This window comes from Rhinatrema bivittatum, chromosome 4 (assembly GCF_901001135.1).
Source record: "Rhinatrema bivittatum chromosome 4, aRhiBiv1.1, whole genome shotgun sequence".
Classification (NCBI taxonomy): Eukaryota; Metazoa; Chordata; class Amphibia; order Gymnophiona; family Rhinatrematidae; genus Rhinatrema; species Rhinatrema bivittatum.
Genome location: NC_042618.1, coordinates 333,507,388 through 333,525,194, shown reverse-complemented (window position 1 = coordinate 333,525,194; position 17,807 = coordinate 333,507,388). Strand labels below are relative to the sequence as shown.

At 44.4% G+C, this 17,807-nt stretch overlaps 1 protein-coding gene across 4 annotated transcripts in view; it reads right to left on the bottom strand.

The window, feature by feature from the left end:
* Positions 1 to 17,807, bottom strand: part of TNRC6C (trinucleotide repeat containing adaptor 6C) — a 309,688-nt gene that overhangs the window by 113,793 nt on the left and 178,088 nt on the right. For all 4 annotated transcript variants that reach the window (XM_029600392.1, XM_029600391.1, XM_029600389.1 and 1 more), the window contains one exon: positions 13,513 to 13,570. In XM_029600392.1, coding sequence (XP_029456252.1) covers positions 13,513 to 13,570 — 58 coding nt within the window. The remainder of the gene's footprint in view (positions 1 to 13,512; positions 13,571 to 17,807) is intronic.

Sequence of the window (17,807 nt, the reverse complement as noted above, 5' to 3'; positions counted from 1 at the left end):
TGTGTGCTGCCAGCAGAGGCCACGGAGGGGGCTGAAAAGCAGAGTGATGCTGATTGCTGTCGCCAGAGGCGGCAGCTGAAGTGCAGAGAAACACTGCATGCTGCCGCTGGAGGCCAGGCCGGCGGCTCAAGCCAGAGGCCAGGCTTATTTGGCCAAACAATGAGAAAAGGCTCCACGTGAGAGGGGAAACTTGCTTGCGTGTGTGAGTGGCAGCTTGTATGTGTGTGTGTGTGAGTGGCAGTTTGTGTACGTGTGGTACAATGGGTGTGTGTTAGAATGGGTGCCTGAGTGGCAGCTTTGTGTGTGTGTGTGTGTGTGTGGTAAAATGGGAACAATAGCATTTGTGCGATTGAGAGCTTGTATGTAAAGTGAGAGAGCAAGTGTCTGTTTGAGAGAAGACTGGTCAGGGAGGTGACTGGATTGTGCGCGTGTGAGAGACAAAGACTGGTCAGGGAGGTGACTGGATTGTGCGCGTGTGAGAGACAGACTGGTCAGGGAGGTGACTGGATTGTGCGTGTGTGAGAGACAGAGACTGGTCAGGGAGGTGACTGGATTGTGCGTGTGTGAGGGACAGAGACTGGTCAGGGAGGTGACTGGTGCGTGTGTGAGAGACAGACTGGTCAGGGAGGTGACTGGTGCATGTGTGAGAGCAGAGACTGGTCAGGGAGGTGTCTGGTGCGTGTCAGACAGAGACTGTGTGAGCGACTACTTGTGAACCCTAAGGAAGATGACTGTGAAGAGAGCTTCAAGCAGCCACTGCTGCTTCTGGTGAGTGTTATTGGCCTGCAAGGGAAAGGAGTAGGAGAGTTGCTAGAGAGGGTAAGTAAAGGTGGCTTTAAGTTTATTTTTCTTGATTGACTGCCATTTTAATTATTGGGTATTATGTAATGTGTCTGCTGTTTTTAAATATTTTATTGATATTTGGACAATTTTTAATAAGTAATATGAGTTTTTAATTGTTGGATGTTATTCTGTTCATCAGCTGTTTTGTAACATTTATTAGTATAGTTTTTCAATTATTTCTGTGTGGGGATCTATAGCAGCTTGGCTCTGTTTTCCTAATAGGAGGTGTATTAGTGTTTAGGGCCTGGTTTAATATTTGTAGTGTTCCCTTTTCATTGATAGGGTTGTTACTGTTTGAGTGTGTTCCATAATACATGTGTAACTTTGTACGGATTAGTTTGTGTGCATTATTGCAGATCCTGGGACTATGTTAGGTGCTATATTTCTCCAGGTTTGCATTGCATGCAGACTGGCTTTTTTGGTTTTCCATTCCAGTTTGTCTCAATGTTTATAATTTGTGGTCTTTCTGGTGAAGGTCAGTTCTGTGTGTGTGACCAAAGTGAGGTATTTTATTAGCATGTAGGCATTTGTATCAATCTTATTTGTTGTGTTTTTTTACTAGGATATGCATTAGTGGTAAATTACTGTCTTTTCATAAGGAAGGGTATTGTACCTGCCAGTAAAGGGAGTCTGTTTTGCTTTTACTGAGATGTCATCAGAACCAAAGATTCTTTTTTCTATGGTGAGTTATACGGGTAATGCCCTAGTTCTGCTCTGCACTCATTGCTGGGGGTCGAAGGGGTTCCTGTGAATGCAGAGTGCATGTTTACATTTAGCCCCGTGATGGTCACATGTTCAGCGTGTTACACATGTGAGAACCATCTGTCAGGTGTGTCCCAGCCGAAAAAAGGATGAGAACCACTGCTTTATCACACAGGAGGCCAGAGGATGAAAATGAACTTTCACCAGCTGGTTTAGAACCCTGCTATTCCATGACACTGTGAATGGCTTGATAGGAGGTTTGAAATGAAACAAGCCCTGCATGAATCTAGCAACTAAAATGTACAGAAATCTGTCTCCCTTCTATATAACCTGGTATACAGGTGCAGTATTATGTATCCTGATAGTTTTGAGTCCAAACTCTGAGATAGGCAGAAGTTATTCAAGCATTCTTCTTCTGGGAAAAGAGAAGATATCTAGGGCCTTGACAACACACTAGTCAGCAAACCTCCTCCATTTAGACCTTCTAGTGGATTCCTTCCTAGAAGCCAGAAGCATCTAAGACACTAAATTGAACAGACTAAAAGAATATTATCACCTCACTTTCATCATTCAAGCATGAGAGCGAGGAAAAGAGTGGGGTGAAGTGACATTTTCTGGTTCTGGGATATTAGAACTAGAGAAATTTCCAGCTTCATTCATTTCTGATTGATAAATCCCAAATGACTGAAAACCAAATCAATCCTGGCCATGAGGGAATTATGAGAAACCAGTCTGAGTCTCTTTTGAGTTTAACGCTCTTGTCACAGAGGTATTTAAGTATTTGCTGAGAGAAGACTATCTCCAGTGTAGGGAAAAAACATTTGATGTCAGATCAGAATTCCTGTACCTTCCTGTTCAGTGCAACTGCAAACAGCACTTTTTCTTGAGGGGTTTGATTTGGGACCACTAGTGAGCAGGGCTGGTGTAAACATATTTGGTGCCCCCAGGCAAACCTTCGATTATTCACCAGTTCCCCTAACTTAACTACTAGTGGCAGTGGCTCCAGCACAGTGCTCCCTTCTATAGTGGTATTGGCTCTGGCACAGCACCCCTCTGGACCTCATGCTAGCAGGATTTTGCCGCTCTAGGCGACCGCCTAATGGAAGCACTGGCTCTGCTTGTGAGACTAACTGGTGACTCAGCCTGTCAATTTCTTTGGCTGCCAGATATTTAGGATTGCCACATACAAGATGGATTCGCTCTACAATTTTACTGCTGCCCAGGAGGAGAGATCCAGTTGCTCCTTGTTTGTCTAGATAGACCATGGCTTCTTGTCTGGACTAGGACAAATGATTGATCACTTGATTTTGAAAATCCTTAGAGCGCAGTGTAGTGCTCAGCTCCAGAAGGTTGATTTAAGTTCTCTTTCCTGGAAAGACCAGGGACCCTGAGCATAGAGGCCATTTAGGTTGGATGCATGTGTGGTTAGAACAAATATATGTGGTTGAATTTAGCAGAGCATACTCTTTGACAGATTAGAATGGAAGCGCCACCAAGACAGTCTCTGAGCTTCTTCAGTACACTAAAGACCCCGAGTGGTTTAATTCCACTGGTATTTTAATGTCTACTGGGTATCTCCCAGGGAATTAATGAAGACTGTTGACAACATAAGATCCAACATTTTCAACATGATGGTTTAATTCATGGTTCGCAACTTTTCTATCGGAACACGCATTTAGAGTAAGAATTGGTGACAGTTTGTCAGAAGTTCACTCCCTATGCACTGGTGTACCACAAGGATCCTCTCTATCTGTGACACTGTTTAATATTTACCTGGCACTGCTCTGTTCTGTGTTGTCAACCCTAGAGGTTTCCTTTAAACTTTACTCTGATGCCATTCAGTTATTTTCCCCAATCTTTGCCTATTTTGACTCGGTGCTTCAAAAATTAAATTTCTGTCTTTCAAAAGTAAACAGCTGGCAGACTGATAATAAGCTGGAATTAAACATCAATAAGATGGCGGTGGTGCTATTGGCTAGGAAGCCACCTGAGAATTTCCCATCAAGTTTTGTTTAATAATCTATCTATCCTGATTAAATACCAAGCCTATAATCTAAGAATCCTATTAGACTTCTCGGTCTCTGTGCCCACAGATTTGTTCATGGGTACAATCTTCCTATTTTAAATTGCGATTGTTACACTCTCTCAACCCTTTCCTTGGCAATTCAGATTTTCAATTAATCACCCAATCCCTGATCCTCTCTACATTGGACAACTCACTCCTTGTTCTTAGATCTCTGCATTTGCATCTGAAAGTGTTGCAATTAATTCAGAATTCTGCAGTTTGGCTAATCTCTGGTTCCCTCACACAAGACCATATTAGTCCTGTTTTGATGTCTTTACACTGGCTACCTGTGGCATGGAAGATCAGATTTAAGTTTCTCCTTCCTCCATGTTTCCAACTTGCTGTCCGCTAATACAACCCCACTCATGTCCTCTGATCTTCCTCCCAACTACTGGAAGTCCCGACCTTGAAGCATGCTCACTTAACTGCATCTAGAGAATGGATTTTTAGTATAGCTGGTCCAACTCTCTGGAATGTGTTGCCTGAAGAGTTTAGAGCTGAAAATGACTTGCTTCGTTTTAGAAAACACCTTAAAACATACCTGTTTGCTATGGCTTTTGAAGACAAATGCCACTGACTGCACTCTATGATACCTGAGTCAGGCCTCGCAGTGAACACTATTTTGTCTTATTACTTTGGTTTATTGATATATAGTATGTTATACGTATTAATCATGTGCTGATGCATTGATTTTAATGTATGTATCCTCTGTTACTTGTTGAGATTTGTGAAACAGCAGGCTACAAATTGCTTAAATAAATAAATGGTCCAGGCTGATGTCTGCTCATTCTACCTCACTTTCTCAAATGTGGACACTAAGTCCAAGATTCAAAAAAAAAGATTAAAAAAAAAAAGATAAAAAAAAAAGGACACAAAACCATCCACTCACAAACCGGAGGATGTGGTTAGTGCAGTTAATATAGCTGTGTTTAAAAAAGGATTGGATAAGTTCTTGGAGGAGAAGTCCATTACCTGCTATTAAGTTCACTTAGAGAATAGCCACTGCCATTAGCAATGGTTACATGGAATAGACTTAGTTTTTGGGTACTTGCCAGGTTCTTATGGCCTGGATTGGCCACTGTTGGAAACAGGATGCTGGGCTTGATGGACCCTTGGTCTGACCCAGTATGGCATTTTCTTATGTTCTTATGTTCTTAATTAACTTGCCCTCTCTGATCTCAATCAGCCTCCAGACCCATTAGAACAATGTATTTAGGCACCCTTTATGTACCCCCTGCTAAGTCCTCAATGAAGAAACGTGCCTTCTCGATTGCTGGCCCCAATCACTGGAACAATCTGCCTACGAATCTGCGCTTAGAACCTTGCCTGCGGACATTCAAGAAGAAACTGAAAACCTGGCTCTTCACCAAAGCCTTCACTTAAATTCCCATGCTACCAATAAAGTACCACCCTACCTATAATGCACCATACATATTAATGTTCCACTTGTATATTACGCCAAGTTTCAATGTATACCCATTAATTGTTCTCTGTAAAAATCTAATGCTTAATTCATAATTCTCCTTGTTTAATGTATACCTTACTTATTTATTAACTGTGCACTGTTGATTGTTTATTGTTCTATGTACACCATGTATATGGTAATTCTATTGCTGGTTATCTGTAAACCGAAGCGATATGTACTAGTACATGATCTTCGGTATATAAAAAAATCTTTAAATAAATAAATAAGATTCTGATAGGAGGGAGAAAATCCATGGCCTGAACCATGTATAGCAAAGTTCCTATGAATTTCAATTGAGGGTGCAGACAGATTAGATTTGGGATAGTTGATAAACTGTAGTAACTCCAACACCTAGATAGTGCAGTGCATAGATATGAACACTTCTGCCTGAGTAGTGCCCTTGACCAGCCAATCACCCAAGTAGAGAAACACATGAACCCCAATTTGCATAAAAACTGTGCAAGCGGCAGACATTTTGTAAACACCCTCGCTGCCGATTCAAATCCAAAAGGTGGTACAGTACATATTACTGAAGAAGAATCCCCACAACAGATCTGAAATACTTCCTGTGATTTCGATCTATATGTGAGCGAAGGTTTCCATCAAAGCCAGATAGCATAGCCCAGGGATGGTGAACTCCAGTCCTCGAGGGCTGCAAACAGGCCAGGTTTTCAGGATATCCACAATGAATATGCATGAGAAAGATCTGCATGCACTGCCTCCATTGGATGCAAATCTCTCTCATGCGTGCTCATTGTGGATATCCTGAAAACTTGGCCTGTTTGCAGCCCTCGAGGACTGGAGTTTGCCATCCCTGGCATAGCCAGTTGTCTTCATTCATTAGAGGTGCTAAGGTGCTCTGGGATAAACATCTAACTTTTCATTCATGAGGTGTTTAATGCTCTTAATTCTATATTGGGATATCCCCCCTCAGTTTTCTTGAGGACCAGAAATACCTGGAATAAACATCTTGTTCCCGCAATAGAATAGGTTTGACCGTGCTGTCCTGCAAGAGGGAGTAAATCTCCAAATTCACTAATTCCTGGTGTGTACAGAGAGTTGAAGTTCTTTTTGGTGGGCAATATGGAGGGATTTCCAATAAGCATAAACCATAGCCTTTTGATATTATCCAAAAGAACCAGCTGTTTGAGGTAATTGGCCAACAATTTGCATAAAATCTTAATCTCCTTCCAATAGGGAGTACTAACTATGGATTTACAGCTTCTACCTTTATGATGGCAAGGTCAAAAGCTGTCGTCTGGAGTATGCTAGAAGTGCTGGGCCCTGGAAGTGTTTTCTCCAGTATTTCCTGGAGGTGAAGGCTGGCTTGGAGGTGGTACTGGAGATAGACTGAAACATCATTATGTTAGTCTTTGAGAATTTTACAGTCTTCTTGACTTCTTCTCCAAAGAGATTCCCTTCAATACAAGCCACATGCACAAGCATTAATTGCATGTCTTCATGCATGTTGTCATGTATGTTTGTGCCGCTATATTTTAAGTTCAGGGACTCTCTTATATGTATCTGTACAGTGCTGCATATATCTAGTAGTGCTTTACAAATGATAATAGTAGCTGTAGTAGGTTAGACACCCACAGACATGAGTGTCTGCATTCATTTATAGCCACTATATAGGATCTTGATACTATTTCAAAGGCTTTGCATGTCAAGTGGGCAAGCTGCTTTTTGCACTCCTTGCCTTGCAGCAATAGCAAACTGAATTCACCCTGATCTCTTGAGGGAGGTAGTCTGAATTCTTGCGCCTTTTTCCAGACTAGTATATAAGTGGACGACTAGAGGCATGTTATGCGAGAATGCAACATAGCATTTTGTAAATGCCTTCTTCTAAAACACTCCAAAGTCTTCCAATCATGTTTGAGTACAAAGGCATGCTCCGTAGGATTTCAACAATTATCTCACAAGGAGTCCAGGAAATGCAATAACCGTAAAGAGAGTACCTGGAAGGCTATGACCACAAATGCTCATAGTTTGGGAAATAAAATCCCAGATCTGCAGGCCCTAATGGCTGAGGCAGAATTGGACATTGTTGCTATCACAGAAACATGGTTCACAGAATCTCATGAATGGGATACAACAATACCAGGCTACAACTTGTTAAGGAAGGACAGAGAGGATAGAAAAGGGGGAGGTGTGGCTCTTTATGTCAGAAACAACATCCAAGCAACTGAGCTACAAGGAAGTTGGGGTATTGAAGAAGCTCTATGGGTCGACCTAAAAAACGATGACGGAGCATCCATTTATATTGGAGTGGTTTACAGGCCTCCAAACCAAAAGGAAGAGCTGGACAGAGATCTGGTTAAAGACATCCATAAGATAGGTAAGAAGGGAGAAGTGGTGATCGTGGGTGACTTTAATATGCCAGATGTAGACTGGAAAATCCCATCTGCAGAAACTAAAAATAGTAGAGCGATAGTGGATGCCATGCAAGTATCTTTGTTCAAACAAATGGTGTTGGAACCCACGAGAGAAGGAGCTATACTCGACTTAGTGCTCACTAATGCAGATAATGTCTCAGATGTCCAGGTGGGCGCCCACCTCAGCAGCAGTGATCATCAAACGGTATGGTTTAATATCACTAAAATAATAGGGAAAAGAACCACAAAGACCCGAGTTTTACAGTTCAAAAACACAGACTTTGAGGAAATGGGGAACTACCTGGAGGAAGAACTTAAAGGATGGGAGAACGAGAGAGATGTGGATCAGCAGTGGACCAATCTAAAAGGAGCAATCACCAAGGCAACTGCTCTATATGTTAGAAATGTAAAGAAAAGCAAAAGAAAACTGAAACCTATCTGGTTCTCAATGGAGGTGGCTGACAAAATTAAAGCTAAAAGAACAGCATTCAAGAAATATAAAGGATCCCAAAGGGAGGAGCACAAAGAAGAATATTTGTATCAACTGAGGGAGACAAAGAAATTAATCAAGTTGGCAAAGAGTCAAGCGGAAGAGAGGATTGCCAAGGAGATAAAAAATGGTGACAAAACATTTTTCAGATACATCAGCGAAAAGAGAAAGGTCCAAAGTGGTATAGTGAAATTGAAAGGTGGTAATGATCAATGTGTAGAGAGAGACGAAGAAATGGCAGAAATATTAAACGAATACTTCAGCTCTGTGTTCACTAAAGAAGACCCTGGAGAAGGACCATCTCTAAACAACAAGAAACTGGAGGGAAGGGGAATAGATGAAAATCCTTTTACAGTAGAAAATGTGTGGGAAGAACTAAAGAACCTGAAAGTGGACAAAGCCATGGGGCCTGATGGGATTCATCCAAGGATATTGAGGGAGCTCAGAGATGTTCTGGCGGGTCCGCTGTGTGACCTGTTCAATAGATCCCTAGAAACGGGAGTGGTGCCGAGTGATTGGAGAAGAGCGGTGGTGGTCCCGCTTCACAAGAGTGGGAACAGGGAAGAGGCAGGCAACTACAGACCGGTTAGCCTCACTTCGGTGGTGGGAAAAGTAATGGAGTCACTGCTGAAAGAGAGAATAGTCAACTATCTACAGTCTGGAGAATTGATGGACCAGAGGCAGCATGGATTCACCAGGGGAAGATCCTGTCAGACAAATTTGATTGACTTTTTTGACTGGGTAACCAAGGAATTGGATCAAGGAAGAGCACTAGATGTCATCTACTTGGATTTCAGCAAAGCTTTTGATACGGTTCCGCACAGGAGACTGGTGAATAAAACGAGAAGCTTGGGAGTGAGTGCCGATGTGGTGACCTGGATTGCAAATTGGTTGACGGACAGAAAACAATGTGTGATGGTAAATGGAGCCTTCTCTGAAGAGAGAGCGGTTTTAAGTGGTGTGCCGCAAGGATCGGTGTTGGGACCTGTCCTGTTCAATATCTTTGTGAGCGACATTGCAGACGGGATAGAAGGTAAGGTTTGTCTTTTTGCGGATGACACTAAGATCTGCAACAGAGTGGACACGCCGGAAGGAGTGGAGAGAATGAGACGGGATCTAAGGAAACTGGAAGAGTGGTCGAAGATATGGCAGCTGAGATTCAATGCCAAGAAGTGCAAAGTCATGCATATGGGGAGTGGAAATCCGAATGAACTGTACTCGATGGGGGGGGAAAGGCTGATGAGCACGGAGCAGGAGAGGGACCTTGGGGTGATAGTGTCTAATGATGTGAAGACAGCGAAACAATGCGACAAGGCGATAGCAAAAGCCAGAAGAATGCTGGGCTGCATAGAGAGAGGAATATCAAGTAAGAAAAGGGAAGTGATTATTCCCTTGTACAGGTCCTTGGTGAGGCCTCACCTGGAGTACTGTGTTCAGTTCTGGAGACCGTATCTACAAAAAGACAAAGACAAGATGGAAGCGGTACAGAGAAGGGCGACCAGGAAGGTGGAGGATCTTCATAGGATGACGTACGAGGAGAGATTGAAGAATCTAAATATGTACACCCTGGAGGAGAGGAGGAGCAGAGGTGATATGATACAGACTTTCAGATACTTGAAAGGTTTTAATGATCCAAAAACAACGACAAACCTCTTCCGTAGGAAAATAATCAGCAGAACCAGGGGTCACGATTTGAGGCTCCAGGGAGGAAGATTCAGAACCAATGTCAGGAAGTATTTCTTCACGGAGAGGGTGGTGGATGCCTGGAATGCCCTTCCGGAGGAAGTGGTGAAGACCAGAACTGTGAAAGACTTCAAAGGGGCGTGGGATAAACACTGCGGATCCATAAAGTCAAGAGGCCACCAATGAAGAGTGGGTGACTCGCCAGAATGATGGCTATTGACACAATACCCTTACTAAATAAACATACACATGCTTACTGTGACTCCTACATCGCTCTAAGCTTCAACAGCAAGAGGTAATGGAAAAAAGGATTTGCACTCATAAAGAGGGGAGTAGCTGGCTTGTTACGGCGGTTACTACCCCAAACCAAATATGCCTGATACTTCACTTTCAATGCATATACAGCATAGCTCTCTGCTTCAATGACAGGGGAGAAGAATAACTGATACTTCACACATCCAGCAGAGCTCTCTGCTACAACGGCAAAGGAGAAGAAAAAGGGTTCGCACTCAAAACGCGGGGAGTAGCTGGCTTGTTACGGCGGTTACTACCCCAAACCAAATGTGCCTGATACTTCACTTTCCATGCATATCCAGCATGGTTCTCTCCTGCATCGGCATGGGAGAAAGACTGATACATCACGCATTTCCAGCATAGCTCTCTGCTTCAAGGGCAGGGGGAAAAAAAAAAAAAAACAAAAAAAAACAAAAAACCTGATGCTTCACGCATATCCTGCATAGCTTCAACGACAGGGGTGAAGAAAAAAAAGGATTCGCAATCACAAAGCGAGGAGTAGCTGGCTTGTTACGGCGGTTACTACCCCAACCAAATGTGCCTGATACTTCACTTTCAATGCATATCCAGCATGGCTCTCTGCTTCTACAGCAGGGGAGAAGAAAAAAAAAAAAAAAAACCAACAAGAGCTGTACAACATAGTCTAGGTAAAACAAATAAGCATGGGTGTAGCTTGCTTATCGCGGCGGTTACTGCCCCTACTACCCCTAACTAATCAAGCTAGATATTTCACTTGCATGCAGCTCCATCACTGCTCTCTACATTAATGGTGGGGGTGGAAGGGGAATAGAACAAGGAGCTAAGAGTAACAGATAAGAATGAGAGAAAAAATGTGTGAGGCTTGCTGGGCAGACTGGATGGGCCATTCGGTCTTCTTCTGCCGTCATTTCTATGTTTCTATATATTATGTTTCTTACCATATTTTACAGTAGATGTGACTACCACAGAGTGGTGTGGCAGTTAGAATTGGTGGAGACCCTCAGCTGTCTAGACAAGATAATTAGCATCTTCCTTCCTGCCAACCAGGATAGTTTGTAGAGTTTTCAAAATGCCTTGTGAGCCACCTGGTAGAAAGGGTGGATTGGAGGGAACTTGAGAGCATATATGAATCCTAGAGTCAACAACTTTTTGGCACTGTTTGACAACTCTCTGGGCTTAGTGTCAGTGAAGGTCTGGAAAGGCTTCCCTCTCAGTGGCTGTTTGGCTATGGCTTCGTGTCCATATTGATGATACCAAGGCACTTGGATGCACAGGGGAGGCAACAATAAGTGGGGATCACGATGTTCCAGTTGGGGGTTATGCCAGTCAACGCATGCTGCCCACCATTCTTCGTGTGGTGAGCAATGATCTCTATTTACTTCTAAAGTTCCTCCTTGAAAGTTTCAATCTGAAGAGCTAATGAGACTCAGCAGGAGGACTGATCTTCAAGGTGTCTCAAAGGGACCCAAAAGCTTAAAGCTAGGCTTCCAAAGAGCAATGTGGTAAATGCACTGGATAGGAGACAGAGCTTTCCTCTATGCACAGCTACTTCAGGTTAGGAAAGCACATTCCTATATCACCCTGCTCTTGGAGTTGTGCATCATTGGAGACAGGCACCAATGAACCTTCTCTCTTTTGATGGGCATTCTATGCCATTTTTTTCTTCACTTCATGTTGAATTGCTCAATGCTCATGAGCTTGGAGAACAAAATCTCTCTCTTTCTTATAGCCTATCCTTTGTCCTTGGCACTGAAGGAGTTTATACCTTCTTCAGATCTTCTGAACCTCCAGAAGTTGATATGGCCCCATGATGCTTGTGCTTCACTTGTGGCTTCAGTGCCAGTTCAAAGAACAGATAATTTTTCTTCAATTCCTGAAGATGAGACAATAGCCTCAGTTTTTGGATTTTGATGGCTCTCAGAGACATCCTAGAGCACATGCTGTAATGGGACACATTATGATCTTTATCCAGACACTGGTAGTAGATCTTAACAATAATAAGATCTGCTACAATCTATAACAACAAGCCGTTAAGCCCATTAAAACGGGCTACATCCCTCTGTCTCTCACCTCCCCCTCATTCTCTCTCCCCTCACTCTTCACCACCCCCTACCTCCCTCCCTCACCCACTCCTCCCCACCCTCCCTCTCCTCTCACTCAGTCCCTCCCTCCCACTCAGTCTCACTCACTCCCTCCCCCCTCTCTCCCTCCCTCTCACTCAGTCCCACTCACTCTCCCTCAGTCCCACTCCCTCCCTCTCTCTCCCAGTCCCACTCCCTCCCTCAGTCCCACTCCCTCTCACTCAGTCCCCCCTCTCCCTCTGTCCCACTCCCTCCCTCCCTCCCACTCAGTCCCTCCCTCCCACTCAGTCCCTCCCTCCCACTCAGTCCCTCCCTCCCACTCAGTCCCTCCCTCCCTCCCACTCAGTCCGTCCCTCCCTCTCACTCAGTCCGTCCCTCCCTCTCACTCAGTCCGTCCCTCCCTCTCACTCAGTCCGTCCCTCCCTCTCACTCAGTCCGTCCCTCCCTCTCACTCAGTCCGTCCCTCCCTCTCTCTCTCTTCTCCCTCCCTCGCTACTGGCCGCTGCCGCCGCCCGCTACCTCCGTCGCCGCCCGCTGCCGGTACCGCCGCCGCCGCCCGCTGCTGCTACTGGACGCCGCCATTTTTTTTCTTTCTGACGCTGGCTCAGACCGACGTGCTCGCCCGCACATGCGCGGTAGAGCTGGTCTCTACTGCGCATTTGCGGCACGTCAGTCAAGCTTCGTTTATCTAGTAAGATTTTTATGCATAGTCTAAGCACATCCTGAAGCCACTGACCTTCATCTATCTCTGTCACTGTCAGATAAATAGATACAAAAAGGTAAATAGCCTGAGGAGGAAAAAAAAGGGATTTGTGGCTGGGAAGACATATCAGAGATCATGATGAAAATGGGGTCTGCTGATGGAAGCATTGAAAAATAGAAAACAAAAAAAAAAAAAAAAGGAAGGCTGACTAAAATGCTAAGGGAAAAAGAAAATAATAATGTTTACTTTTGCCTGAGAGACAATTGCTCTGAAAAAGATTTTTAAAAACCTTAATGCAGCAATAAACTGCAGCAATCAATGAATGTTAGTGACAAAATGCATCTGTTGTCCTCAGCAGAAAACAATAAACTGAGCCATGTTGTGCAGCTGCAGGGACATAGTGTTATCACACATGCCCAGAAGGATGCTTGGGTTTGAAAATATGTTCTGTGTTGGTGCTGTCAGATGAGATTCACCTTGTCTTTAGAAAAACAACATTCCTGGCTATCAATCAATTATACTTAGGGAATAGCCACTTCTATTAATTCCATCAGTAGCATGGGTTCTTCTTAGTGTTTGGGTAATTGCCAGGTTCTTGTGGCCTGGTTTTGGCCTCTGTTGGAAACAGGATGCTGGGCTTGATGGACCCTTGGTCTGACCCAGCATGGCAATTTCTTATGTTCTTATGACCTTTGTCTACAACGTTAACTGACAAAAGTGAATATGAGCTAATGATTTCCACAGCAATAACTATGCTAATTGAATGTATGCAGGTTGAACTTTTGTCATAATACTTCTTTGCCAAAGTGATTTGTCTTATAGAGCTACTTACTCATGGCCTGATCCAAATTCATATTGTTACTCTTCAAGGCATCTTCCGCTGGCTCTCTCTGTACAGGACAATAAGCAAGATGTTAAAAAACATTTTAGTCAGAAGAGAAAAGTTTACAAAGCTTCAAGCAACACACAAAATAACTGGGTTGACTAACCCGGTGGTGGTTCAGTTGGTTAAGTGTTGTGCACTGCCATGCGGAAGATCCCTGGTTCAATCCTCAGATTGGGTGTTCTGTTCCCTAGATCAACTGGGGCGGTGGGGGATGCTGCAGAGGCAGCATACACAGCCCGTGAAGGAGGGAGTTATGGTCACTGCCTAAGGATGACACCTATTAGCTGGATTTTGGATCCATGATTGCAGGGTTCCAGAAAGAACCCTGGTATATGGACCTGGCCCAGAATAATCATTGTAATGAGTGGACTAAACATAAGCTGGGAGGGGATACACAACAAGGAAAAAATTCCTCAGCTAGTTTCGAATAAAAACTAATGGCTCTATATCCCAGCCCTTGTTCCAAGTGAGAACAAAGCAGCAAGAGGAAACTGCTGGGTCAGAAAACAAAACTTTGTTACATAGCACTGTTTAAAAAATAATGTAGTTTGTATGAATAAAATTGCAAAAGTACATCTATAATGTTTTCAAGTTTTGGATTCTTTTTAGTACAGTACATGCTAAAGACAAGAACATTGTTAGGTTCGATCTACCACACAAACTTTGCTTCACAAAGTGAAATGATTTAAATGTAAAATATCAAAATGTATACATAGTTTATCTCTGCAACAAAATATCACATTCCAATATTAGCTAAATATATTGATGTCATACAACGTATGATAAAGTACACTATAAATTTGAAAAAGCATGGTTAGAAAGAAATAGGGAATTTCGTACTGTCAGTTTCTTTTGTGATGCCTACCCAATCACAACAGATGGGTCCGGTTTATCAGGCAATATAATAGCCCAGTGACAGAAAAGCAGAAGTGCTTACTGGTTACAGGTGTTCTCGGAGGACAGCAGAATATCAGTCCTCACAAGTGAGTGATATCTGATGAAGCATGGGTCAGTGCCAGGATTGTATAGCTTCCAGTTTTCTCTATACCTCTTCCCAGTTCAGTATACCATTATATAAAGGAGAAGCCAACTCCTAGGGGGAGTGGGTGGGATCTGTGAGAATTGGTATCCTACTGTCCTCAGAGAAGAGCCATCAGGTAAGCAGTTTCTCCTTTCTCTGAGGACAAGTAGGATATGTAGTTCTCACCGGTAGAGAATCCCTAGCTATAAGCTGCCCTATGCAAAAATTGTTTTTGGAAACAAGGCACTCTTACATTTCTGTACTTTTTTTTTTTTTTTTAAAGGATCAACCAGGAAATAAAAACAGGCCCTAGGTGAAATGGAGTTGAATTCTAAACCTCAAACAGACCTTTCAGGATAGACTGAGCAAACCTACTGTCATATTGAGAAGTGAATATGTAGAAGGAATTCCATGTCACAGACTTGCAAATCTCTTCCATGGAGGCTATTTTGCCATAGCTCTAACAAGCTGAACGAGATGAAGTCTGCTATCCAATTAGACAATGTGCATTTAGCTGCAGCAATCCCAGATCTATCTGAATCAAAAGAAACAAAAAGCTGGGTGGACTTTCTAAGGGTTTCAGTCTACTCCAGATGGAAGGTTAAAGCATTTTGCAGTCCAAGCTGTACAAGTAGTTTGGCAGCTGTATTAATCTACTTGAAAGCACAGAATTAAAGGCTAACAAATGAAAACAACAAAAAAAAAATATATATATATATCCGACTAGCTCAATATATTTCTTAACTAGCTTTAGAGAGCTAACATTCTCTTCATCAGGTCAGAATTCAAATGAGCAAAAGATGACATTACTAGGAAATATAAAGTAATGTGGCTGCAATAAGTGAATCATAAAAGGTATTCCTCCAATGATACCATGAAGGGGAAAGAGTTAGGGAAGGTGAGGGAGGTTTGATGGGTGATCAGAAGGTGACAGGCAATATAATTTTATGGTTCATGTCTTAGGAAACCTAGGTCTTTAAATCCTTTTTTGTCAGTTCCAAAGTGAGTGATCATTTTGATTTAAAAATTTTTGCATTCCTGGATTGTACAAGGCTTGTCCACCTTTGTGTTCATGTAGCCTAGAGAGGAATGTTGGAAAGACGACTGACTGGTTAAGGTGGAAGTCCAACACTATCTTAGACAAGAACTTGGAATGCGTGCACAGAACCATTCTATTATTGAAAAACTTAGTGTATGGTTGATAAGTCGCTAGGATCCAGAGCTCTGTGTGCTGAAGTGACCATTTGTTACGCTAGTGGACCCTTGGACCGAGGAGTTGACGACGCTACCTGGGGGGAGGAGCCCCACAGGTCCCCACTGTTGGTAGGCGAGGCTGATGAAGAGCAGAAATCCCACTGGAGCTTCACCACTACCAGCCCACGTTCTCCTTAGGTTCAGCCCTTGGGTGCCGGGGCCAGTTTGACTTACATGGGGTCTCTGCAGTGATGGAAGTCCAGGAGAAGAGGAGGTACTGGAGAGTAGGCCAAGTTCAGGAACAGGCAGCAGAATACGAGGGCACTTTCTAGATAACAATCGGGGCAGGCGGCGTATCTTGTGGTCAGGTTCCAGGCAAGAGTCGAGGCAGGTGGTATATCTCGTGATCTGGTTCCAGGCAAGGGTCGAGGCAGGCAGCATATCTTGTGGTCAGTATCCGGTCCGAAGTTGAAGCCAAAGCAATCCAAAGAATAAAGGTGGCAGCAAGAGACTCAGGAACTCAGGACAGCAACATGCACAATGCGAGGAGTGAAGAGACTTGTTGCCGAGGCAAAGGCTGGAAGCAGGGTCCAACCTTCAATAGTCCTGCAGCAATGATGTCATCCGGGAGGGCCGCGGGCATTTTCCCATCGCAGGCCCTTTAAATGAAGAGAGGCGTGCACGCCTAGGACGACGCCGGAAGCAGGAGGGATTCGGCAGTATTGGCGGCGTTCCTACTGCCAAGGAGGAGAATCCATGGCATTGGGCTGGTGGCTTGGGGCCGCGGAGTCAGCAGCATTAGGTGGCTGGCTCAGAGCCAGAAGCAGCATGGCAGTAGTGGCAGCAACTCCCCGCCGCTATCAGGAGGCCTGGGGCTGGCTCAATCACTCTGGTGCGGTGTTGGGTGAGTGAGGCCAGTCATGTGAACCTGCGGCCGGTGAGCGTAACAGTACCCCCCACTCCTCCAAACCTCCCTCCTGAGGGTTTTGGCTTCCTGGGGTGAGAGGCATGAGATTGCTTGATCAGATTTTTATCCAGGACGTTGGAGGCCAGTTCCCAGGTGTTTTCTTCTGGACCATACCCTTCCCAGGAGAGGAGGTATTCCCACCTCCGACCACGTCTCCTCACGTCCAAGATTTCCAGCACTTGGTATGTGTTGTCTCTCTCTGAGGCTACTTCTTGTGGTTCAACAGAATCCTCAGTCGCAAAGGAACAGGAAAGAGCATCTGCTCTGATGTTTTTTGCTGCAGGCCTGTATCTAAGCTCGAAATCAAAGTGGGTGAAAAGAGAACCCAACGGGCTTGTCGTGGGTTCAGACGCTGGGCCTGGTGGAGGTGCTCAAGATTTCTATGGTTGGTATAGATCAGGGGTCGGGAACCTTTTTGGCTGAGAGAGCCATGAATGCCACATATTTTAAAATGTAATTCCGTGAGAGCCATACTAACTACAACCCCCCACCCTCCTGACTCCCCCAAGACCTACCAAATTCATTTACTACAACCCCCTACTCTCCTGACGCCCCCAAGACCTGCCAAATTAATTTACTACAACCCCCCATCCTCCTAACCCCCCCCTCCCAAGACCTGCCAAAAGTCCCTGGTGATCCAGCGGGGGTCCAGGGCTCACAGACAAATCTTTAATAAAAAAGTAAAAATCTAACAAAACCCCCCACCCTCCTGATGCCCCCCAAGACCTCCAAAATTAATTTACTACAAACCCCCACCCTCCTGATGCCCCCCATGACCTGCGAAAAGTCTCTGGTGGTCCAGCGGGGGTCCGGGAGCGATCTCCTGGACTTGGGCTGTCGGCTGCCAGTAGTCAAAATGGCGCCGACGGCCCTTTGCCCTCACTATGTCACTGGGGTCGACCAATGGCGGCGGTAGCCCCTGTGACATAGTAAGGGCAAAGGGCCGTCGACGCCATTTTGATTACTGGCAGCCGACGGCCCTTTGCCCTTACTATGTCACAGGGGCTACCGCCGCCATTGGTCGACCCCAGTGACATAGTGAGGGCAAAGGGCCATCGG